Source organism: Emydura macquarii, unplaced genomic scaffold (assembly GCF_026122565.2).
Source record: "Emydura macquarii macquarii isolate MOO-44397 ecotype Brisbane River unplaced genomic scaffold, CSIRO-AGI_Emac_v2 contig_3603, whole genome shotgun sequence".
Lineage (NCBI taxonomy): Eukaryota > Metazoa > Chordata > Testudines > Chelidae > Emydura > Emydura macquarii.
The window spans coordinates 8,836,907-8,861,772 of record NW_027133740.1 but is presented as its reverse complement, the minus strand read 5'-3'; the positions used below and the strand labels follow the sequence as shown (position 1 = coordinate 8,861,772).

The 24,866-nt window shown below is 38.3% G+C and overlaps 1 protein-coding gene across 11 annotated transcripts in view; it reads right to left on the bottom strand.

Annotated features, from left to right (window-relative positions):
* Positions 1-837: 837 nt before the first annotated feature.
* The window catches only part of MECOM (MDS1 and EVI1 complex locus), a 452,391-nt gene continuing 428,362 nt past the window's right edge, over positions 838-24,866 (bottom strand). For 7 of the 11 annotated variants that reach the window (XM_067536644.1, XM_067536637.1, XM_067536636.1 and 4 more), the window contains 8 exons: positions 24,469-24,495; positions 16,373-16,539; positions 14,935-15,012; positions 10,620-10,789; positions 8,643-8,787; positions 5,058-5,294; positions 3,740-3,926; positions 838-2,577 (listed from right to left, as the gene is read on the bottom strand). In XM_067536644.1, the coding sequence (XP_067392745.1) occupies positions 2,443-2,577; positions 3,740-3,926; positions 5,058-5,294; positions 8,643-8,787; positions 10,620-10,789; positions 14,935-15,012; positions 16,373-16,539; positions 24,469-24,495 (1,146 nt within the window). In that variant the 3' untranslated portion in view covers positions 838-2,442. The remainder of the gene's footprint in view (positions 2,578-3,739; positions 3,927-5,057; positions 5,295-8,642; positions 8,788-10,619; positions 10,790-14,934; positions 15,013-16,372; positions 16,540-24,468; positions 24,496-24,866) is intronic. The other 4 variants (XM_067536640.1, XM_067536641.1, XM_067536642.1 and 1 more) reach the window with 2 other exon arrangements.

Here is a 24,866-nt window from a genome sequence, read left to right as displayed (position 1 = left end):
TACTCACCCACCAATTGTGCCTCGATTGGTGGTACAGTTCTGATTTTCCAGGCCTGCTATCTCGTTCATTACTAAATGTACTGAATTTGTGATGCCCTCTGTTTGCTCCTTCTTCAGTCTGGTTCCTCCTAAAGGGACACCATCACCTCATTTCCCCTGCTAGCACTCCTTTTGCCTTGTTCACCAGATGTCATCCTGGGGTGCACCCACTCCCTGAGCACCTCAGTGTTGCACTAGCTTGTTCTCTTAAACTTGTAATTTAGCTTCTAAGCTACAAGCTTGTTCAGAGGATGCATGGCTTTGCGCCTGGTTCAACTGTGAGTGCATGAAGTAAAGCACTTAAATCTGCATTCTGGGCACTGAAACCCACTTTAGGCAGCTAGGGGCTAATTTAGGTGCCTAGATATGAATTTATGAGAATCTTCATTTTTAGGCAGACATTTTTTGAAAACTTGGCCCGTTGGATGAAACCCTGACTCCATTGCATCAATGGAAGGTTTGCCATTGACTCGGTGAAGCCTGTACTCCTATGTTTAAAGCACAGGCCTTTGTGTTTGGAGACCTGGGTTCTATTTCTGGCTCAGGAACAGACTTTCTGTGTGAGCCTGTGCAAGACACTTTAACCTTATAGGCCTCAGTTTCCCACCTGTAAAATGTAATATGTCTACTTGCTTGATGGAGGTCTTTTCAAGCTTAAGGGCTTGATCCAAAGACCGCTGACATTACTGAGAATCTTTGGATCAGGCCTTAATTATTCGTAAAGAACGTTCAGATAACTGGGTGGAAGATACTATAAAAATGTCAGATTCTATTGTTGCTGTTATTATTACCCATGACTACTTGAACAGTCCTAAGCCTTCAGATACCAGGTGATAAATGAAACGGAATAACTTCACCTAGACAAAAACAAAAGGAGAGGGGGGAAAAGATCCCTTCAGTTTTGTAGTCCTTTATTTTTTTAGTTGATCCTCCCATAATAATGTACTGAAATGCATAACAGTTACATTGTACAAAGCATTTAAAGAAAGTACCTCAACTTGCTGATTATTTCAAAATGAGATTATAAACAAAAAGAAAATAAACCTGGTCCCTCACTAAAGGGCAAAAAACCCAAAAATAACTGAATACAGTCCGTTATTTATTTATTGTTTAACATAAGTTTGGAACACTTCATCTTACAAATAGGATTAATATGAACATAACATCACACAAGCTCGCAGACAACCAGCATAAAATATTGGGTACAGTTTTAATCAGAAGAATCATGCTTTCATGAAGAAATTATAACTGTTTATACAATTGAATCAATTTACTGTATTTAAAAAAAACTAATTCGCATCTATTAGTTATTTAGTTTCATTAAAAGGAAAAAAAAAACCAAAATAAAATAGCAATGTGAGAAAATTTCAAACACTGTTTTGCACTCCCATATACACAGATCAGTTCACCTCATTTTGTTTTGAAGTACATGGGTGCCTACATCATAAAGTAGTGGGGGGACTGGAGCAGTGCTGTTTATCATAGGAACAGTGCTATTTTAATCAACAAACAATTGTTTGCCAACAAATAAATACATGGTACACACAACACAAAAAAAGAAATTAGAGGAAACAAAACAACACAGCGACATGATTGTCTAAATTTAAAATGTCATTACAATGATTTGGCAAACATTGAAATAGTGGTACTGTTGATGAAATGGTCCTTTGCCAGAAGTAGCTGAATGACTTAAATGTCTTTGAGTGGTGAACATTCATAGTTTACAATATACACAAACCTCTTATTTATTGTTTCTCAAAGGTTTTTTTTTTTTGTCTTTTCTTCTTTCTTTTTCTTTTTTTTTTTGTTTCTTTTTTTTTTTTTTTACAATGCAGGTAAGAAGAAAAAATTACGGAGAGGACAAAATATTCCCTGTTGGTTTCTAACATTAATGATGGATAGTGTGCATACAATAGAACTACTTTCTTTCTTTGAAGGGTTAAAATGCATAAAGCTTTAATGAAGAGGATTTGTACATAAAAGCAACTGTTCCCAATCCTGTGTCAAACTATCTTATATAAAAAGAAAAACGATTCAGTTTCTATTTTAAAGGAGTGCCCATGTGTATCAATGCAGTCTTAACCCTTCTGCCCCACCCCCAACGCCGGGTGAATTGGAAGACATTTTTCCCGGCCCTGGTTTACATAATCCATTGAAACTTTTTTTTTTAAGTCGCATTGATCCTCCAGAAGTCAGCAGCTGCCTTTGCTGTGCAAAACAAAATATTGAGAATAAATAGTTTCTTTCTTTTTAAAATTATTCAGTTTAAGGTCACCAGACTTTAAATGAGTGACCCTGCAGATTCATAAGGCATTCTGCTCAGCAGTCTTTTAAATAGTCATATACGAAAGAGCCATGCTACTTGTTTGGACTTGGTCCCATTCTTGGTAAGGTTTCACAATGTCATACGTGACTAATGGACTGGATGGCACTGGATTCTGCAGCAGCTCTTGCCATACTGTGCCACATGTTGGGAGAATTATGGGATGCAGAATGGAGGGAGTCCTTGTCAGAGAGAGAGAGCATCATAGCATATGCCTGAATGAGGAAACAAGAGAGAGAAAGTGGTAAACACTGTGCAGAATGCACTGATTTGACATTAAACCATGTCATCCATATGGAAGCAGCCATGCTACTATCCACAATTTGATCCCTAGAAGGTATTTTGGATTCAGTGGAGAACTAAATTCGGATTTATTTATACAACACCTGTTAGGTAAAAGCACCAACCTTTCCTTTGACTCGCTAATAGTAATAATTATTTACACTCATCAACCAAGGCTCACAAAAAGGTTTAAAACCATGCAATATTAAGCAAATTACCTAAATCACATTTTCCTTCAGATTCTATGCACAAACATCTGTTGTGTCATTTCTGGTGTGCGATTTAAATTGGTACCTGTCATTATTTTACTTGGTGCTACACTTACTCTCTATCACATCATGTTATATTTAGCTGTGAACCTTTCATTACTATCATGTTCTATTGTGAGGGCATATATGTCCTATAACTACATGGGTGGTTTCAAGACAAGAACACAACAAAAACCCCTTTTTATTTGCTTCCAAATAATATTCAGGTCTGGGATTGAAATATCAGACAAGCTAAATGCTGCTGAACAAAGAAATGCCATGGACATAGTGAGCAAAGCCACAAGAAGTGACAATACCTCCGCCAACAGACCCATCCCTAGGGAAAGTTCACTAACTCTCTTGCGTAGTGCAGTCACGCTAACTTGTGAAAATACATCTGGCCAAGTCCTATGCCCAATTGTATTGGAGCACACCTACTGATTATTAGTGATGACGCTAGCATGCTTGCACAGGTGTATCTGAGAGCAGACTCCCACTAATCACAGTGATGTAATGTCTGCAAATGGTATATAAGAATACATTGCACAGCAAAACACTGATTTAAAAAAAAATCCATATACTTAGATACCATGGGACAGATCCTTAGGTGGTGTAATTTACACCACCTAAAGATATGGTCCCCTCTTTAAAACAATCTGATATCCCATTTGCACTGACAGTAAACAAGGTGTGGGGAGAGCAAATGTTCAGAGCTTACTATGGATCTAGAACACAAAAGCTTTCTGCTGTGGTTAAGATGACCCTAGTCTTCTACAAACCAGTTGGTCCATCTTTTGCATACTCAGTGACAATGAGTTATGAAGTTTAAACTGAATTAAGAATGTACCTGGGTCTTGGATTTCCTGTACAATGGTGGCTTTAGGTCTTCCGGCAGGTGAGATGTATTGAAAGCTGCCAGTTCAGCTTCATTGTATTGATTTTCTTCCATTTTCCTCATTTTGAGGCTATCTGTGAAGTGCCTTATGTGATCCAAAGCAGAAAGTCCAGTCTTGGTATACTCATCCTCTTTATACCTACAAAAACATGACAGAGGTTATGGGTTTTTTAATGTAAATAAAAATCTTTTGCATGACCTACACAAATTTTAACAACACGCCTCCAAAAGAGGCCTTCTTTTATGGACTCCCCAGTGTAAGGCTACTGCACACCAATTCTCATTTATTTACGTCTACTCTAAACTGCCTCTCTCTTAACTTCATCAAAAATCATAAGCAGCTACATTATGGTTCAGCAGGCAAGGATAATGGTGTGGGACTCAGGACCCCTGGGTTCTATTCCTGGCTCCGCTACTGATCCATTGTGGGTAAGTCACTTTACCTCTTTTTGTTCCCCTTTTACACTCTATTGTGCCGATTTAGACTGTAGGATCTTTGGGGCAGGACTTTCTCTGACTCTGTGTTTGTACAGTGGCTAGTGCTATGGAGCCCTATATCTACTAGGGCCTGTAGGCATTACTTTACTATAAATACTAACGTTGAAAGCCATAGGTACAGACAGGTAGAGAGAATGTGTTAATTCAAAAAAGAAGTAAATAATTAAAATGTCTGATTTCAGGCACTGATTATATCAATTAAATAATCATTTTAAAAGATCGCATGGATATAATGCCTTCAGCCCAATTTTCATTTGAGAATGGCTTACACTTAGAAACATATATATAGAAGTAATTTCTTTATAGACAAACTGCAGCCATGTTTTCTTTTATTCATAGCTTTCATTTAATAAGGTAAATTCTGGCTGATGCTCTCCACAGTTGAATACCAGAGAACTTGCTGCCAGCAACAACGCCCAGTGGACATTGGTTGCCTCTGTTCTGGTCTCTCTGCAACATTCCACAAGACCATTGCACAAGTCACAGACAGGTAGTAGGTGCCTGATGACATATGCCACGTGTTTATATCTGGCCTGACAATGGCCCATAGCTGCCTGTGCCAATTATTTCTACTCTTAAGAGGAACAGACTGCCCAAAGGGGTCGAAGACAGGGCAGGTGCACACTGACATTGATACTGGGTTAGCTCACTGGGGATGTTTTCTTGCGTGCTTGCCAGAATTTGGTCCTTGGAATGCATGCAGTGTTTTATTCTTTGTTTCTTTTGTAAACTTATTTGACTGTACCATTTAAAATACCAGGAAGGAACTAACCTGCCGGGGGAAGCCTTGCAGTTCATTTCCAAAGTACTTGTTTCTTCGTAGTCATCCTCAGGGCTCCCTTCACGTATGTTACTTGTAACAGGTTCCTTGACTGACTTTGCTGCCATTTCACTTTCTTCGTCTTCTTCATCCATCACTGCTTCGTCTTCTGCCTCTTCATCATCCAGCAAGTCTGAGTTCTGACTTGCCACCAACGCCTTCTCATCCTTGAAGTGGCTGCCATTCATTCTAAAAGAAAATAAAAATCAATCAAGCAATGTATAATCAGGTTTACGAAATCATTTCAAGTAGAGCTGAAAAAGACTCTCCCCTCCCCAATGCGGAATGGTCCCTTCCAGCATTCTTTCTAGTGTTTTGTACTCTTTAGCTTTGAATATCACAGCATTATTGTTGCAAATTTTGTTTAAAAAAATCAATAGAATATTATGGACCAAACTGCATGGAATTCCACTCTCAGCCTTGGGAGCCCATCCCACTCCATAGTAGATATAACTGTCAGGAGGTGTTTTCTGATATTCTTTTTAATTTTTTCCATACTTCATTTAATCGCATTACTCCTACTCATACACCTAGCTAGGCACAATAAGCTAATGAATTTTAATGGGCGCTATACTGGCTGAGTATCTGAAAATCAGGCCTCAATTTTTTAGAAACGGCCTCTAATATTGTGCTCACAATTTTGCAAAATCAAATGTAGGTGCAATGTTTTGTACAATCAGTTGTGCTCACAATTCCACACATTTAGAAGCCTGTCTACATGACTTGCACCTGCAGATTATGTATGGCATCTGACTAGATACAACTGCAGGTACAGATAATTGTGCCTGCAATTTTGCATCCACATTGGTGTAGAGGTGCAAAATTACATCCACAATTATTTGAGGCTGGATTGAAGTGTGGCCAAAAATAAAGGAATGGCAATAATAAAAAGGTCCCTTAACTTTCAATATCTAATGCAGTGTTTTAAGTGAGAAGTGAAATCAATACTCTTATTAAATTAATAATTATAGCAAGACCCATTTTAAAAATTGTGGAGTATTTAGACCTATCATTAGATCTGTCTTGTGCTTTCAGAACATGTTATCTCTTTAGGACCTGTTACAACATCTTCTACAGGGGGGGTGTTATGTTCATGCTGTGCTATAGACTTGTATTCTGTGGCGTGTTTGATTAAGGGATTCAGTAACTCTGGAGGTGCTGAGCGTCCTCAACTTTTATTGACTCAAATGGGAGTTAAAGGTGCTCATCTCCGTCACAGAAACATATACATCGATACATGCTGGGCCAGAGATGCAGCTGCTGTAAACTGGAATAGCTCCATTGAGTGGAGCTATGTCAACGTATACTAACTGTGTATCTGGCCCTGTGTCTTTGTAGAAAGTAACACTACACTGTTGGCTCATGTATTGTTTTAATTGTGTAAATGGCCCTTAGCCTTCCAGGAGTACAGCTATAAAAGTGGAAACTTTGTTGTCTGCACAGAGTTACCTTGTTGAGAATGGATGCCATTTTAACCAGGCTGCATGTACAGAACATACTAAGAGTTTTAACAAAAGAAGATGAGTCCTGAAAACACATTAGACATTGATTTGTTTGGTTTATTGTTATAACATCTTTACTTTCTTAGCCAAAAGCTTGAGCTCATCAGAAGTTGCCATGCCTACAGCTACATTCCCCCACAGTCATTCTGCCACTGTATATGTGCAATGGGATTTAATCTATTTGCTGTCTCTTCGTTTTTCCAGGAAATCATCAGATGGCGAACTCCTTTGAAACCATACTGGGAATGATTCAGTAATTGTCCAAGTCATGTATCAGTGTCTCCAAACAGTGGCCTTTATGGCATATAAAAAGTCACTCCAATTGTGCCCGCCAATGGGTCATCACCCCCCACCTCACATCATCTACAATACAGTAACCATTATCAACCAATTTCACTCAGATTTGACAACCTATTAAAAATTAGGACATGATCTATCTGCAAAACAATGACAGAATCCCTGAGTTTGCACTGAGTCAAGATAGTTGAACTGCAAAGAAAATAGGGGATAATTATTCAAATAGCATCAAAGAACAGATACCGTTAACATCTTTTATCTAAGTATGGCAATGATATGTTTTGGCAGACATAAGAAATTATTAATCATGGATTCAGCTGCCAACTTGCTAATTATGCTAAATCAAGACTGTTAGAAATGAAAGGGAAATGAACTAAAACAAAAGTAACGAAAGCCATATGATTAAGAAAGCAGATTCACTAACTATGCTTTCAAATGCGGTAATTTGAAAAGGATAAAACATCCATCAAAAATAGTCTAAAGTGCTGAATTTAGAAAGGAAACACTATATGACCCATCAACCTTGTCTCTTTACTGCCTTCCTGTTGAGACATGTTGAAACCAGATGTTCAAAAAACAAACAAAAAAACCCCTAACAACTCTTATTGCCAGTCAAGATGGATTGAAATTTGAATATCCATGTAATAATTTAATCAGTTTGTCTTCATGAATATTTTGTTATGTCTACTATTTTGATTCCAGCATAAAGACAAATCAGAAATTGAAAAGGGGGATTAACTTATTCACTATCAGCAAGCAATTTCTAGTATTGATAAAATGATGCAAATTAACTGAAAGAGGCAAAGTTGGAGCCGTTATCTCACTTCATAGGGTGTATGATTCATACACATGTTCAGATTGATAGCCTTTAAAATTAGAAGCACACAAGATCTCTCATGACCTTTATGCTTAGCCATATTTTTATACTAGCTGAAAATTCTTAGAAGTTGTTATCTGTTCCTTATTTTAGTTAAGGAAAATTTAGATTTACATATCCACTTAAATCACACCCTGACAGAAAGAAAGTCTCATATGGCTAGAGTACTGTGGACTAGTTATTACTAGTAAGTGTACTACTGACATCATGGTAGTAAGCACTTCGCCTGGAACTAAGTATATGCAGGACTGGACCCTTAGTTAGGGGGCCCTGCATTTGTATTTAGGAATTAAATTTAACTTCTTCAACTTTGTTAATTGACCATTTATCTTTAGATTCCAATGTTTTTTCTAATCCTCTTAATTCATGGCTGTTCATGCTGCAGGGTCTGTGATTTTCAGTGAATTTAAAATGGAGGTGGTTTGTAGTAGGCTTAAGTGGACATGGGAATTGTTGTATGGTAGCTTTAAATTGAGACGCCCTGATAAAAATAGAGAGCTACCCATTTAAAAAGTTGAGACAGATGTGCCCTGATGCCTGGTATTTGCTGTGCTCAGGGATTTTGCTGACTATCAGCAGATTATGTTCTCTGGTCTGTGTGTATACAACTAAAGTTGTGACCTGCTCATACCCCTTTGTCTCCAGTGTTTTGCTTATCCATCAAAGTATGTATCAACGCAATTATTTTGCTAAACTGATTATATGAAAATCATGATAGCAAGGTTGCTAAAATTACTTCTGGTTTAATAGGCAACTTTTGTTTACAATATACATGACACTCAAAATATCAGTCATGGGCAAATGAATTGGAAAAGGAACATTGTCATCTTGAGGAGCTGTCTTACCACAGTCACATCTTACCTCTCTTCTGAATTTCTTGGGGATTGGTTATCATGGTTGCTGTTGCCGATGAAATTCCGAATTTCTGTGAAATAAGAGTCCTCTTTGTCATCCAAAATTGCCCCTGTGCTTTCAAGTTCTGAGTGAGGTGAAGACGTTGCAGTACCTTCAAGAAAGTAAAATTGGGGGGAGGGTTGATCATTTACATTTTTCATACATTTAATTCTTCATAAACTAATTTAAAAATAAAGTTTTCATGTGCATTGTTTTAGGACAGCTGTCAATATGAAACCCCTAAAACAGCTTTTTATAATAGTAATCAAAATTGTGTGTGCGTGTGTGTGTGTGTGTGTGACATTTTGGCTGACACTTTCAAAGCACTCCCAAACATTATTTAAACTTCATAACACTCCGTGAGGTAGGAAAGTATTATTATATTAGTTTTATACATGGGTTAACAGACACAGAGAAATTAAGGGCTAAATCTTGTTTTCATTGAAGTCTATGGCGAAACTCCCAGTGACTCAAGGACTGGGTCTTAAGTGACTTGCTCAACGTCATACAGTGAATCAGTGGTAGACAGACAAATAGAACCCAGGAATCCTGACTCCAAGTTCTGTGCTGTAATTATTAGAAAAAACAATACTAGTTTCCCCTCCCCAAGGACATTCCTTTTTATAAACAGGGGTGATTTGCTTCTTTAAGCCTGCCCATCTGCCTGACTGGATAAGTGAGGCAGACGCAAGGCCTTTAAATAAATGGTGGTGATAGGCTGTTTCAATTGAGAAGCATCCCTGTGCACTATCTTCACAGATGTCCATCCTATGTGTTTCCAAAAAGGCTGGAGACTAAGGTCTAAGAAAGGAGTCTAGTAATTTATTCATTATCAGACTCATATGAGAAGAGCAGGAGGGTCCAATTTTCCACATGGGGAATAGTTAAGACACTGGATTTCAGCTTAATTCATGGATCGTGGACATTTGGTAGAACTTTAGACTTAAAGGGCTGATGCGTTGGGCAGTCACAAAGACTGCTTGCATACTGGGTGTTATTTCTCTGGTTTACATTTGTAACAGTTGCTGTTACCAAATATAAATTTCAGTATGTTTCTTTCCTGTCGCCCTGTAGCAACAGTAATATCAGAAAATAAACCTGCGTGTTAGACTAGGGGTTTCACTGATCAAATGAAACATAAACTTACCTACAGGTTATGGAGTATAGTTTTGCAAAGGCACATCACTGATATAGTTACTAAGGTTTATAATTGGATAACACCCAGGAAGATCAATGAGAGGCATCGACATGCATCAAGGAAAGACAATCCATGCATTTGATATATGTGTTTGATTATTTCTAGTTAAGCAGATTTCTAGTTAAGCAGATACAAATAGGCATTTTTAAAAAAAGTTTACAGATTTCTCAAACAGATGTTATTCATTGTCTCACTACACAGGTCCCCCTCGCCACCCAGGGCTGCTTTCATGGCCCATGAAATCCTCATATATGGTTCTCTTGAGTTTGCAGGGGACCTGGTCCAATTTGTGGCACTGGGGGCACAAGCAGAGAGGCTCCACGTCTTCTCAGCTGCTGATAGCCTGAAATTTTTAGGGTATGCCAAGAATAACCTTGAAGGCACTCCCCAAAAATCTAAGGCTAGGACTTCTGCTGACAACAGCATGATCATGAAAGTGGGATGAAAAATCATTTTGCAGGCCCTTTCCAAAAATTCTATGGCTGGCTTGAAAGAAACCCATACAGTTGTATTACATTATAAAATGAAACCATCTACAGTGGGATTTTCAAAAGCACCTTGAAAGCTACGGGGATTTGTGTTCCGAAATCATTTAGGTGCTTTTGAAAATCACACTCCTAGGACACAGAAGCTGAGAACATATGGTGCATATTTCACAGAGACAGTGTTGAAAATGAGCAGGAAGTATTTGTATACTAACACTGGATGGATTTCTGGTGCAGTGGAAAGAGAAAATGATTACATACCAGACATGTTCCCATTCTCATGCTTTTTTAAATGTCTGTCTAGATTGGTTTGTTGACCAAAACACCTGTCACATAAGTGACATTTGAATGGCTTCTCCTTATTGTGGATGTTACGGACGTGCCTCTGCAGGTTAGAAGATATGCTAAAAGATCTGTCACAGTATTTGCATCTAAAAATAAACGAGAGGAAAAGAAACTGTTTATTAGTACCTGGAATAAGAATAAGAATAAGAATAAAAGATAAAGGGCATTTCAAAAAATGATTGTTCAAAACAAACTTCAGACCCTAAATTCTAACACTTCTCCACCTTAAACTTTTTCTTCTTTTGTGGGTTTGCTGATAACTATTGACTCAATCCAAATTCAATTGCAGTCAAAAGCAAAGTTCTCATTGATCTAAATGACCATAGGGGCCAAATTCTCTGCTTCATCACAGAGATTTCATACTGGTGAAACTCCACTGACTCGTGACCTACAGATGCAATTCAGTGAAGTGCTGAGTAGACTTAACATACACTGCAGCTAAAAGGAGTTGGGGTCGTGTTTGCTCAGCACCTTCAAGGAGATGCTCAGTACTGCACAGGATCCAGACTAAGAGGCACTCAGCAACTTTTATGATCAGGCCCAGTATTAGGATATGATCTGAACTCCATTTTCAGGTATAATTCCCCTTGAAATGAAGTGCTGTTTTGCCTTAATAACTACAGGATTAGGGCTCTTGGAATATAGGTTTTGTTCATATAGTCGGCTTTTCAGCTCTAATTCACATTAGTCTTTTAAAATTTCAAATACTGCATTTACGAAGAAGCATAATATTTCAGAATTAATTGCATCAAATTAGTTAGGATAATTGATTCTCACGTGTTCAAAAGTATTGCACGCAAAGTTGAAGAGTTTGTGAAACGGTAGAGCATAACTCTATTGTTTCATGTGTTGCCAATACAATACAATTAAACACTTTTGGAAAAAACATTAAACAAATTCTTTCTAATGCTCAAATAAGGTAAAAAAGGCCATTTTTTCTATGCAAAATTATACTGTGTGATTAAATCTTTTTTTGAGGAATTAGTTTGCTCAACGGCTAATCCCAAAGGAAATTCGGTTATCTTCCAAAAACCAGCAATAAACAATCCAGATCTTTAATACAGTGCCAATGTGGGTAGTTTAGTCTATCACTCTGGTACCAGAGGCATCAATTTTCATACTCTGCAGTGATATGGAGTCCCTAAGCCTTTACTGTATTGCTCTTTAAGCCATTACTAAGACATACTATAACTATTCCAAATTCTCTTTTTGGCAACTAGCCAACAGTCTTCATCACCCTAGTTTTTTAATCTTCCACTTCTCCTGTGCTTCAGAACATGTCTATTACACTCTGAACAATGTCAGTTTTTCAGTTCAGAAATTGTCCATTATGCTTCTAATTGTTTTTGGCTTTTATGTACAGGATGAGTGTAACATGCTTCAAGATACTGCTTCAGTCATGAATAAAATTAGATGCAAATCCCATTTCCCAAAAAGACCCCAGGAAAAAAAATTCATCACAAACAATGAGCTTTTTCTTCTCTTTACAGGTCCTAAAGTGCACAAATTTGTGTGTTTGTTTTATTGGAACATGGCTTGGCTTCCTTCCAAATGATTTTCAATGAATATTTCATTTTCAATAAACTAAGCTTCAATTCTCATTTCTACATGTGCAGAACTATCATGGATATTAATGACAGCTACACATGCTTGTCAACAAGGGAGTAAAGCCAAATATGTTTCTGGTAATTAAACATAGTTCAGAAAGAATTCAATTTAGACAGGAAGTAAATTTATACAATAACATCTTTGAAACTGGTTTTTATTTTAAATCACATACTCTAAGGAGCGCCTGAATTAAGTATAAACAGTACAAATAAGACTGCTGTGCTTTCGGGCTGGGATTTCCAGAAGTGCCAAATGATTTAGGAGTATGACTTCCACCGAAAGGCAATAGGACTCATGCGCATCACGTACTTAGGCACTTTTAAAATGCCGATCATCAAATGTCAAGCACGTGCAGTAGGATTCTGTTAACACAGACATCAATGGGAGCAGAGTTAGATGAACCCTCAGTGCTTTAGAAAATCCTACCAGTTACATATCTAAATAGCTACATCTACTAAAGGCCTGAACCTGAGCTGCTGGGAACTGTAACACCTGCTGAAGTCAAGGGGAAAGGTAGGTACTCAGCGCCAATCCAGATCAGGTCCATCCGGAATAAGATCTTTGGAATGAATTTATTATGGATGAATTCTGAAAAAATCGTATCATCTTACATTTAATACAGCCCTTTTTATTCTGCAAGATCCCAAAGCAATTACAAAAAATTGCATGTGGAATACAGGAATACAGCTGAGATGCTATTACGTCTGAGGTGGAACATGGAAACCTTTCGGTGTTCTCTACACCATGATGAAAAGTGAGTGTTTTTTGTTTGTTTGTTTTAAAAACATGTTAACTAACAAGTTTTAAATCCTCTGTGTAGCCAGGGTAAGTTGTATTTTAACATGGGTTTTCTGGTCAGGGTGATCCCATTACAGTAGTTACGGTAGTGGCCACAGGTTCCTGCCATCTCTAAGTGGGGCCTATGGCCAGAGTATCCATGCAGAGGCTCACTGGTCATTCTCTAGACTACCTACATCTCACTATGTGCTCCCTCTCAGAGTTGCCTAAAAACAGGGCTCTTCTCACACTCAAGGGGCTGTGCCGCCTCCCTTCATGGATTCTCCAGTATCCCTTCCCTCAAGCAAAGGGATGTGGGGGAGGATTTTTACATGGGTTGTAAAATGCTTTGAAACAAAAAGTGCATACATATAATTGTAGCAATAACTCCACCCTCCCCATTCCCTCTCCCCCTCCCTCCCCAAGACACATACAACTTTTAAGAGGCTATAGGCGATAAACATCACATGGTTTTTCATTTGATTTTTATGGGCATCCTGCAGTAGTATTGTAGTTAGACATAATCTTGATTCTCTAGGAAGAACTAAAAGCTTATGGAAAGTTTAAGTGGAACAACAGTATAGTTGGTAAAGAGCAAAATAACGTCACTAGGGTCCAAGTGGCATTCCCTCCCTACCCTCAAGTTAGACCAGATCACCAAGCAAATAACACATTGCAGAGGGCAGGGCACTAGGCTGGATTGATTACCGGTATGCTCTGTAGTTACGACAGCCAGTTTCTTCTCTGAATAAGAGATCATATAGGAGAGCCTATTTCTGTGTATTAAGGCAAGCGGAAGAGTCTCTGCAGTCAGGAATAAGGTCTATTATATTGTCAAAGCATTTTCAAGAACTTCATGCAAGTCCGTACCCCACACCCTACTTGTAACATCTACCAAAAAAGGAGCTGAGCTTTGAGACTCTCATCAAGAAGTGGTTTTATATTGGAGATAAATATCTTCCCTCACCCCCACCCTTGTGAGTGAACATGCCCCAAAATTGCTGGGAGTCCAGGGGAGCTTTAAATTAGACCACTGCATCACAGATCCTTAAAATTAATGGAGTGTCTTTGCACACATATGAAGGAAAGAGAACATCAGATTTCCCAAATCCGCACAAAAATCCACACACACCAACCAACAAATAATACTCTGAACAAAACGAAAAGCATTTCCAAATAATGATACTCAGCATCCCAAAGTGCTTTACAGACACTGATTTATCCTTACCACACTTCTGTGAAGGGGTTAAGTACTACTGCACCTATTTTTCAGATTGGGAAACTGAGGCAGAGAGATGTTTAGGGCTGAGATTTCAAGTCACCTCAACACACAGCTCCCATTGAAATTAATAGGAGATGTCTAAATCTTCAAGGCAGCTTTGAAAATCTGTCCCTAAGGATATATCTACACTGCGATAAAAAAACCCTGCAGCACAAAGTCTCAAAGACTGGGTCAGCTGACTTGGGCTTCCAGGCCTGGGGTAACAGAGCTATAAAACTGCAGTGTAGACTGTACCACTGGTTCATGGGCTCAGAGGTCTCACAGCCTGAATGCCAACACTATAATTCTACAGCCCAGCAGCCTGAGCCGCTCAAGCCCAGCTCAGCTGACCTAGGCTCTGTGACTCGGTGCTGTGGGTTTCTTAATCTAAATGTCTTCTCCAAAGGCAGTGAGGGCCTGATCCAAAACCTACTACAGTCAGTGGAAAGACTCCCCACTGATTTCAATGAGCCCATAATGAGTCAGTGCCAGAACTGGGGACAAACAGAAAAACACTGAACAGTCCCCTGCTGTAACCACTAGGCCATGCTCATGACCACAAACACGGGAAAGGTTTTATTATACCTGTAAGGCTGTTCTCCAGTGTGTGTCCTCAGGTGACGCGTTAAGTTAGCCGATCTTGGGAAAATCTTGCCACAGTATCTGTAATTAGGAAATGGTTTAGATGACAAAGTCATCGCAGTTGACTTTATTTTACTGTAAACTGCATAATGCACCAGATGCATACCCCTAATTTAATAAATCTTGTATGGTTCTGAGATTTCTTTGGCATTTAAAAAATTCAATGACGGCATCAGACAAATATAAATAACCCTTGAATGGAGCCAGAATTGCTCGCACTTGTTGGATTTTCTTGCACATAAGCAAGCAATTTATGCAAACAGACATTAGTTTTAATTACCTTCCAAAATTTTAACCTTATTAATTCTGTATCTGTCACATGCATGTTTTGGAAGCATGAAAATCTGTTATTCAAGGCTTGGGATTCTGATTTGAGGTAAGCAGATTTCAAATCTTTCAACTTATTCTATGTGTCAGCAAATGTGACATCATTCTGTGCATTGAATGGGATCAGACCAGATAAGATTCAAAGACCTAATCCATCAAGGTATGTTTCTAGAACAACTTGTCTTGAAAGAAGGTGACATGTTTTCAGAAAGATCAGATAAACTGATATGCCAGTAACAAATACCCTAGCATTCTGGAGATGATATAGAGACTTCAATAGGTCCATTTTTAAAATGATTCCCCCGATTCCCTAATATTTCACAGGGAACTATAAAAACAATAAAATCTGCTCAGTGCTCCCAGGTAGCATTCCAAGAAACAGCATGATTAGAACAGTTACATTAAGTATCTTCAGTCCAATCTTGCATGGTAATCAGCAATTTCTGAAGGTAATGTGAGTTACGGATGTCAGGCATAAAGGAGGTATTAACAATCTTTCAGGATTGGGCCCTATATTTTTAACATACAGTTTATTATTTCATATCAAGCTATACAAGCATGAGTCTGATCCTTCTCACAATGACAAAACTCTGAATGACTTCATTTGTACGTGCAATGACTATGAAGTTATTGTTTTTGTTGAGCTTGTAAACATATGTCCTTATAAAGCACATATTTTGTGAAAGATTCCTTCTGATATTAAAGGCAGATGGTCTGAGAAAAAACAGCCCTGTAACTTGTGAACAGAAAAATTAATAGTGAAAGCGCATTTATAATATAAAGGTGATGAGGAAATTTGGGAACAGGCTTGTTTATGCAATATTTTCAGCATCATTTATCAAACTCGAGTGAGGTAGGACAAATTCCTCCTATAATAACAAAAAACAAAACAGTATTTCTATGTTTCACTGAATAAAGATCACTGTGAAATACTATAGATCTTCCATGATCTCTATTAATCATCCAATCTGAAGTAATTTCTAAAGTAAACAGCAGCATCTTTTGAAAGCACAGAGATGTTAGGAGACCTTGTCATGGTTAGCTTTGCAATTACCTGCAGGTATAGCGTTCCTTGCCCTTTCTCAAGAGGTTCTCTGGTAGGGCACTCGGAGGGGCTCGGAAGTTAAACATGGAAGGGACTGATTGTATGAGTTCACTGGCTTCTGGTTTCAGGGCGCTAAAACTCTCTAGTTTTTCAGCCATGTTTTCTATAGCTGACATCTGCAAGAAGAAAGGAAAAAAGAAAACATGTCAGAATGAAGGTGTTCTTTTCCTGTAAAGATAATTCTAAACACAAAGAACTCCAAAATGATTGTGTACAGGAAAAGATTTTAGTTTTTCACTCTCTGAGTAGGGCAAAAGAATGGAAAACTATGTTATCACAGTTTGAATAATACAAGTAACTTTTACTGACAGTAGATCACTTAGCAGCAGTGAATAATGTCCGTTACCTGCCAATTCCTGTTCATCTAGCAGATCATGTTTCCTAGTCTCTGTAAATGCTAATGAATAACATCTGAGATCTAAACTAATTGGTGTGAATGCTTATAAAATATTTACATTCAAATGCTGCCTTTTTTTTTTTGCACTGCATTTTAGATTCCTATGCTTTTTTTTTTTTCTACATTTTTTTATGTTCTTGCTCATATAGTAATTACTTGAAAACTCTGTAAGGCAGATCCCACACTCAGGCTTGATCAAATAAAAATAATGGGAGATCTGGAGTTATCTTGTGACAAAGATTCCAGTTCCCACTGAACTTAACTGGAGTTTTCCCACTAACATGAGTGGAAACAAGATCTGGCTTTACATGCACAGTCACAAAAAAGGATATGTCCTTTAAAACTGATCACTTCGAGAATTTGGGTCTTATTGGAAAGTGTGTGTGGCTGGTAGCAGTAGAGGTGCTGTAGAAAGGATTTTTTTAAGTTAGCATCTGCAATTTTGAGATATAAATCTGATCCAGTGAATACACTATGCCCCTGAAGATAGAGAGTCACATTCTGATTTGAATTACATGGTGTAAATCCAGAATTAAGTGGAATTACACTGGCTTCATGCCAATCTAAAGGAGAGCAGAATTAGCCTCATAGACCACTGGTGTCCACAACCCTGAAATATCAGTTCTCATTAAGCAGCAACTGATATATACTGTGATCTCTTATAAAATTTTCCTCCCTTCACCCCAACTGCTTAGGGATTTGTTTCTTAGTGTTCTCATCTTCTCATGTGCTGGCTGGTTTGACTGCCCTTCCTCCACTCATTAAAAAACACTCTACAATAATACTCAAAAAACACTATGGCCAATTTTTTTAAAAGTGATTTTGGATGCCTCAGATTTTGGGTGCCCAACATTGGACACTTTACAGAAACCTAATTATCAGAGGGTGGGTGCTCAGCACTTTCAGGCCCCTATAAGATGCCTCAAGTTGGGCACCCCAAATTACCCCAAATCATCTGTCATGTTTGCAAATCTTGGCAACACTGCAGAGTCACTGTAGAATACTGTAACATTTGAAAATAAGAGTTCCCTCATCTCATTCCCCCTTAAAAATCACAGTGGTGCAATTTAAGATTATAAAAGGCATACCAGCATACATTCTTTCTGAGAAAACTGACAGAATAGAAGCCTAAAAGAAGCAGCCTACACATTTTACAAAGAAAGAGAAAGTTACTTTAAAGCTGTTGGGACTAATTCTCCTCTCTCTTCCCATGACATAAATCAAGAACATTTCTGGTGAAGTCAATGGAGTTACACTACCCAAGTGTAAGAGTCCAAGTCTGCTTCATTTTCCACTGTTTAGTAGTAACTTACTGCATGAATAAGCCTACTGAAACTAATCAGTACTACCCAAGATGAGCAAGGGTTGCAGAATTAGGCCACTTCTCATTGAAGGATCTGATTTGCCTATCACGTATATTGGGGTAACTTCACTGACTTGAGAGGAGATACTCCTGATTTACACTGGTGTAAGGGAGGGCAAAATCTGGCTCACAATGTGAAAGGAGATTATTTTTCATAATACAACACATGATTAATAAAGTAATATTCAAGAGACAGAATATTTTTCATGTAACATTCCTCTAAAATCTATAGAGAGATTGGTCTGATTTTGATGCTTTTGCTACACAAAATAATTGTACGCATGTTGCTTGAAATGACTATTCATGTTCTGGTTAGCTCAGGGTTTTGGTCTTTGTTTTGTTTTGTTTTTCCCTTTGCCTTGTAGCCTGCCCTCTCATTTCATGCTCAGACTCCTAATGCACACTACAAATTGCAATGTACAGGGTACCACTGCCAATTTGCCAAATGTCTTTCATCAAACACGGTGCAAAATATCACAGAGGGAAGTCAAGATACATTTACTTGTCAGGCAACAAATGTGAAAGCATTGGGAGGCAGTAGGGGCTGTAAGCTTTGCAGTTTGATTCATAATCACTCAGCTGCTAAAACATTCTCCATAGATGCAAGTGGACAGCACATTTGTCAATATGAAGGATTTTGACATGTACTGATCACAGGGCTGAGATATGTAATGATGCTGCTGCTGGGATAGGAGGTAATTCTGTCCCAGCAGAGCAATGTCATTATCAACCCATACAGCTCAACATCACTATATATTTATTTTTATACCTCTTCATATTCTTCTTTACTCAAAATTGATTCTTAAAGCATGTATGATTGTATTTCCACTGCCTTTAATTCCTTCTAATTGTTCTTGACAAGTAACCGTTCTGATATTTTACTGTTGCAGAGAATAAATGGCTTGAATGAAAAATGACCTTTGGCCTTCAGGCTTATTAGCAGTGACAAGATAGTGCATGGGTTATGATAGTACATATTTATGATGAAGAATAATAAGTGCATTGAGGAGAATAATAAATGTTTTATTTATGTATATATAATACTCAAGTCAGTTTCATTATTGGGGGAAGGGGGGATTAAATGATTTTTTGATCAAATCAACATTTTTCATGTACATGGATCCCTATAGTAATATATTAAATAAACTATCTTCCCATTTACATTTAAAATGGCTTTTAATCATGCTCATTATCGTTATTTTATCTGCAGCTTTGGGGCCTGATTCTGCTTTGGAGTAACTCCAGTGACATCCATGGGGCTACACCAGTGTGAAGTCAGAATCAGATCCTTAGTTTCTTATTCGTTGTAACTACAAGCACTTCCAATTACTTAAAAGCAAGGATAGCTTTTTAGAAATACGTGTCCTGCAATGAGAATTGTTATAGCTTTTTTTTTTCAGCTTGATCACTGTAGTTATCGGACGTAGTTTCTATTCTTAAAGAAACGCACCATCAGCAGCAGGAAATATTAAGTATTTGGGGTCATATCCTCAGCTGGTATAAATCAGTGTAGCTCCCCTGAAGTCAATGGAGCTATACCAGTTTACATCAGATGAGGATACAGATCCCAGGAAACAAACAATGGCACGTTTTTAGAGGTAATAAGGAAAATAATGGCTGTATTAAAATGAGTGGCTTTTCTTTTGCTTTGCAGGCAGCCAGCCCTTAAATAAAGTAGGGATAAAAGTGAAGGAAAGGTAAGCTATTAGCTCCCTTCCTTCCTCTTACACATATACTTTCTGCCCATTTGTATTCCCTCCACTCATTGCCAAGAACCACTGAAGCAACATAAAAGCTATCAGTGAATCCTTCCTTTCATCATCTTAATGCTTGCTATGGTAGCACTTTTCCTCGGCTAGAAGGAAGGGTCGGCATTTCCCTATCACAGCAGAGACTTCCAATCCAAAACCCCCCCCCAAAAAACAAAAAAATACCTCTGTTAAAGTAGACTTGAGGATTAGAGGATATACCAGCAATGTAAGGGTCAGAAAACCTTTCAGGAATGGCATAGTTATCAAAGTAGCAGCCATTAGAAACTCAGGAAATTCAGAAATGACGTTAGATTTGAAAGAAAGCTAAACATTTGAAAGCATGACAGTCCTGGGAATGAGGGAGGGATAGAGCACACCACTTTACATTAGTGTCACGTGGCCCTTCGCTCCCCAACTGAGCTCCAGGAGTCACCTCTCCACTACGTCTCAGCTGCTCTCTGTTCCTTTAGACCCCACACCTTGATTCTTAATCCCCCTTCCCCAGTTTTGCTTCCCTATAGATCTTTTAAAGCCCACAGGGCCTTCCGTGATTCATAGTAGATCCCTAGGAACCATGGGTCTACTCTGCTCCACTGTAACTCCTACAGCCCTATATGCCAAAAAATAACTTGGCTGAATGACTTCAAATTCCCATAACTGACCCCTGGTCTCTAGCCCTACGTGCAAAAATTTGAAGTGGAAATTCTTTTTTGGGTAGTTGGGGTGCTGATGGCTAAAAGTATAAAATAAATCTCAACCTTAACAATGGAGAGGCTACTGATCCGCCAGCAGGATTACTTATCAGTGTGATAGGCCCCTCTTTGGGCGGGTAGGTAGGTGTTTACCGAAACAGGATGCACTTCCTTTAGCCAGTGGTCTCAAATCCAAAATCTCTTCCCCCATCACGATGCTCCACTTCCACAACTTAAAGCAAATATTATTCTTTATCACATGGCTCTCCAGGGCAATACACTACATTTTAAATGGAATGGGTCTCTGCCGATTTTTGTGCCAAATTCTGATAGGTCTCCTTTCAAGTGAGTACTTAGGGTTCAGTTATGCCAGCAAGGTACAGCCGGACCTTGGAGACAGTGAAGAACCAAAGCAACCCAGGGTGAGCTTGTGGAATTGTGTCTCAAGGAAGCACAATTGCTTCAGGTGCTCCCAGGAACACAGGGGTAGCATGCCTATTGCACCAACTCTCTGCACAACACGGGATGCTTCCCCTTATATCCCTGGGGACACATCCAAAGCTCACTGAAGCCAATGAGCATCTTTTCAATTATTTCAATGGGCTCTGCATCAGGCCCCTGTCCCTGTTCACTGACCAGTACAAAGCACACAGCGTGACCCCACACCTTCCGTCTCTTTTGGGATGGCTTGTACCCCAGTTCAGGCTAGGGGAGAGCACTCCTTGTATTGAGGGAGCACAGGGAGTGGGATTATACCTGGCCACTGCATGATGGTGCAGTTGTTGGGGGAGGAAGAGCACAATCTGACCCTTAATGTAAAATTAGTGTAATTTATACGTCTACAAAGCAAGTTAGCTGAAGAGGTAAGAGAGTGAGAAGATTGCATGACATATTTTACATAAAGTTATTTCCTTATGGACAAGTAATGTCTGCTCCTAATCTGAGATCAGTGAATGACAGTATTTTATATAGAACAGTAATTTTGATTTACATATAAGAGTTGTTGATTCTATCTGAGTCCAGATGTCTGGAAAAGGAAGCAGCTTTACCCCCACCTCCCTCCTGGTCCCTAGGAGGCCATTAACCGCATACTGACGCAAACCAATATGTAGTCACAATTCCCCAGCGCTGACCCAAAAAGGCAGACATTACCATAATCGGATAAAACAAGTATTTATAAACATTTCAACAGGCTAGATATCATCAACAAGGGCCTCAGACATTTGTCTTAAAATGTATTTGCAGCAGCAGAAAGTCAGTGACATATATAAAGGAGGGTTTATTTAAAATTTTTTAAAGGATAACCTGATGGTATGAAATGATCTAGAAGCTTGTGTCAATGAAGTGCATGACCTAATGTTTTACAAATTAGACTCCTTAATGCTATTATCATAAAAATAACTGACTTTATGGCCATAACTCATGGGAAAGGATTGTACAAACATTTGTTTTCTATTTTTATTTAGAGAAATCTCAAAATCCTGACTATTAAAGTTCAGCATTTCTCTCTCTCTCTACCCCCAAAACTATAATGATTTCTTTAACAGCATGATTATTGGTCAATTTGTTGTGCTGCAATCCCATGGATTTGGACAACAGAACTTGACCAGATCGCATTCATGTTCCTGACCAAGTGACTGAATGACTACATTTTGTGAAGTTTCAAGTAAAGGCCAAAATGAAAAAGCATGGATAATTCAATCACAAAATGCATTTCTTATTTATTTGGAGAATTTTTAAAATTATTTATCATAATGCTTCTTAATGCTATTGCAAATGAAGTCCTAATTGAATTACAATATGTCTTTATAGCACACGGCTACTAAGCTTTAGTGAGAGGTAGGGACAGAGTGACAAGTTTTGGGGTGGATTATGAAGTGTGCAGACTGAATACGCTGTGATCCATTCAGAACAGAGTGTTGCCAATTGATCTTGACTATAGGATTTTTGCCACAGAGTGAAAAATAACCTTAAGTAAACTTAAAATAGATGAGCCAGGTTGCCATGAATTGAGATATGCAGGTTAAAGTGACACATTCAAATCCTTCAAATTGGAGATAAAACCATCCATGAATCAGCACCTTCCTCTAGTCAGTTTAACAATATGTTTTCAATACATCTTGTACTGCAGCTGTTCATGGCCAAAAGACCAAAAAAAAAAAAAAAGTTGGACGACATAAATTTGGGGACAAAGCCAACATTAGGGAGAGTAGGTAGAAGAGAAAGAATGTACTGTTTTCTCTGTTGCATAATTACCACAATACAGAGCTGTTATTTTATAAGCGTAGCAGATCCAGAGTGACCACAACACCATTAAATGGCACCATTTTGAATTCACTCCACTGAGGTTAAAAAAAAGTCTGGGGCCACCTATGATGATTTCAAAGCTGCGTTGTCTATTTCTTTTTTACACCTATGTATTGCCTGTGGCAGATAGATTTCAGAAGGAAAAACATTTAACAACGTCCACTTAAATTGGTTCTTCCATGCCAAATTATCATGGGTGAAATTTATCCCTGTGAATGGGGCCAGCACGCAGAGCTTGGGAGTCTCCCATCCCACGTAAACCCTCAAAACAGGGTTCCAGTTCAAAAATAGGATGTGATGCATAGGCCATGTGCTAGCCCTCTACATAGAGAGTAAACTGCATCCATTGAGCACAGCACTGTCAGCTCATTTCTATCACTAATAATACTTCATGCATAGAGCCTGATCCAGTGCCCACTGACTAATTAGTCTCTGTTTTGAATGGGAGTTAGAGCAGGCCCTTAAGTAGCACCTTACATCTGAAATTTTTTTGAAGATGAGTAAATATCATTATTATTATTTACACATGGGAAATAGAGGGATTAAAAACTAGATTTACAGAAAGTAAGACCAAGGTATTTATAAGTATTTTTGTATACTTAACTGTGGTATCTGGGCATATAAACAAGCATTTGGGCATCTAAGTATACATTTGCATGTGCAAATGCCCCCCCCCCTTTATATTTTTCTTTTGCATGACTGAAGTAGATGTGTGCACAAAAGTATGCATGAAAAAGGTGAACATGGATCTCAGGCCACATTTTATGAAAATCTGGCCTTCGTCTTGAGACACTATCTCAAATCACTGTGAATGAGCAGAACAGAACACTGATCTTGTGACTATCCCATTCTAATCTCTAAATCATGATGTCAGGAATATTCTGGGATTAGTATTTACTGGTTAATTGCAGCTGCTGCCGGGGCAGCAAAAATAAGAACAAGACATTGTTATAAAGGAACTATTTGTACCATACCATACCAATACAAGATTTATTTATTTAAAAAAAAAAAAAAGCTTACTCTTAGTTTTACCCCATTGATGTTCATGTTCTCATCAATGGGAGTTATATGTGTATATGTGATAGAAGAATTGGACCCAAAGGCACCAAATCAATGCATGTTGTATCTGTGCTATAAGGACTGAATTGTGCACTTAAAGTCTAGACTCCAGAGAACTTTGATCATCAGATTATAACATTTGTAATGTAGGTAAAATTTGAGGCCTGAAAACTTTCAGTACAACCCTTGAGGCAAATAACTTATAGTAGCCTCACTAAAATACAACCAAAGGACCATATGGTGAAGTCCTTACCTAGGCAAACCCCCATTGCCTTCAATAAGAAAAGTCTGCGGGAATATGTCAAATGAAGGCCAATGTGACACGACAAGATATTATCCACCACAGCTACAACATTTAGTAGGAAAGTGTGTGGCATGCTCCATAACTATGCACCAGGTTATCTTTCATTCATTATGCTTTTCTTATGCAATTTATGTTACAATGTTTAAATCAAAAATATAAGCAAATAACTTACCCAAGTTCTTTGATCAGGCAATTGGAACTGGGAGCAAAATTGAAACAAAAACAACACATTATTCCTGAATTGGAACTCTTATTGCAATCAGTCTATTGTGTAGTTAGCTAAGGTTTCACAGTGAGTGGATTGTTTGCTTTTGAGCACACTCTCCCTAAAATGGAATCTTTGAAGTGGCAATTTATAGCAAAATATGACCAACTGACCTAGTCTTGTACAGATTTAGGGCCCTAGGCTTTAAGGGGAGTTTTTTCTGAGCAGGGACTGTATAACAACAATAGGAATTCTACCTTAATCTCTCTCCTCTAGTTTAAAAATCTGTTTCAGAATCCTGACCCATAGCTTTCCTGTCATCTGATTACAAGAAGGCAAATTAAACTCTTGCTTCATCAAATGAA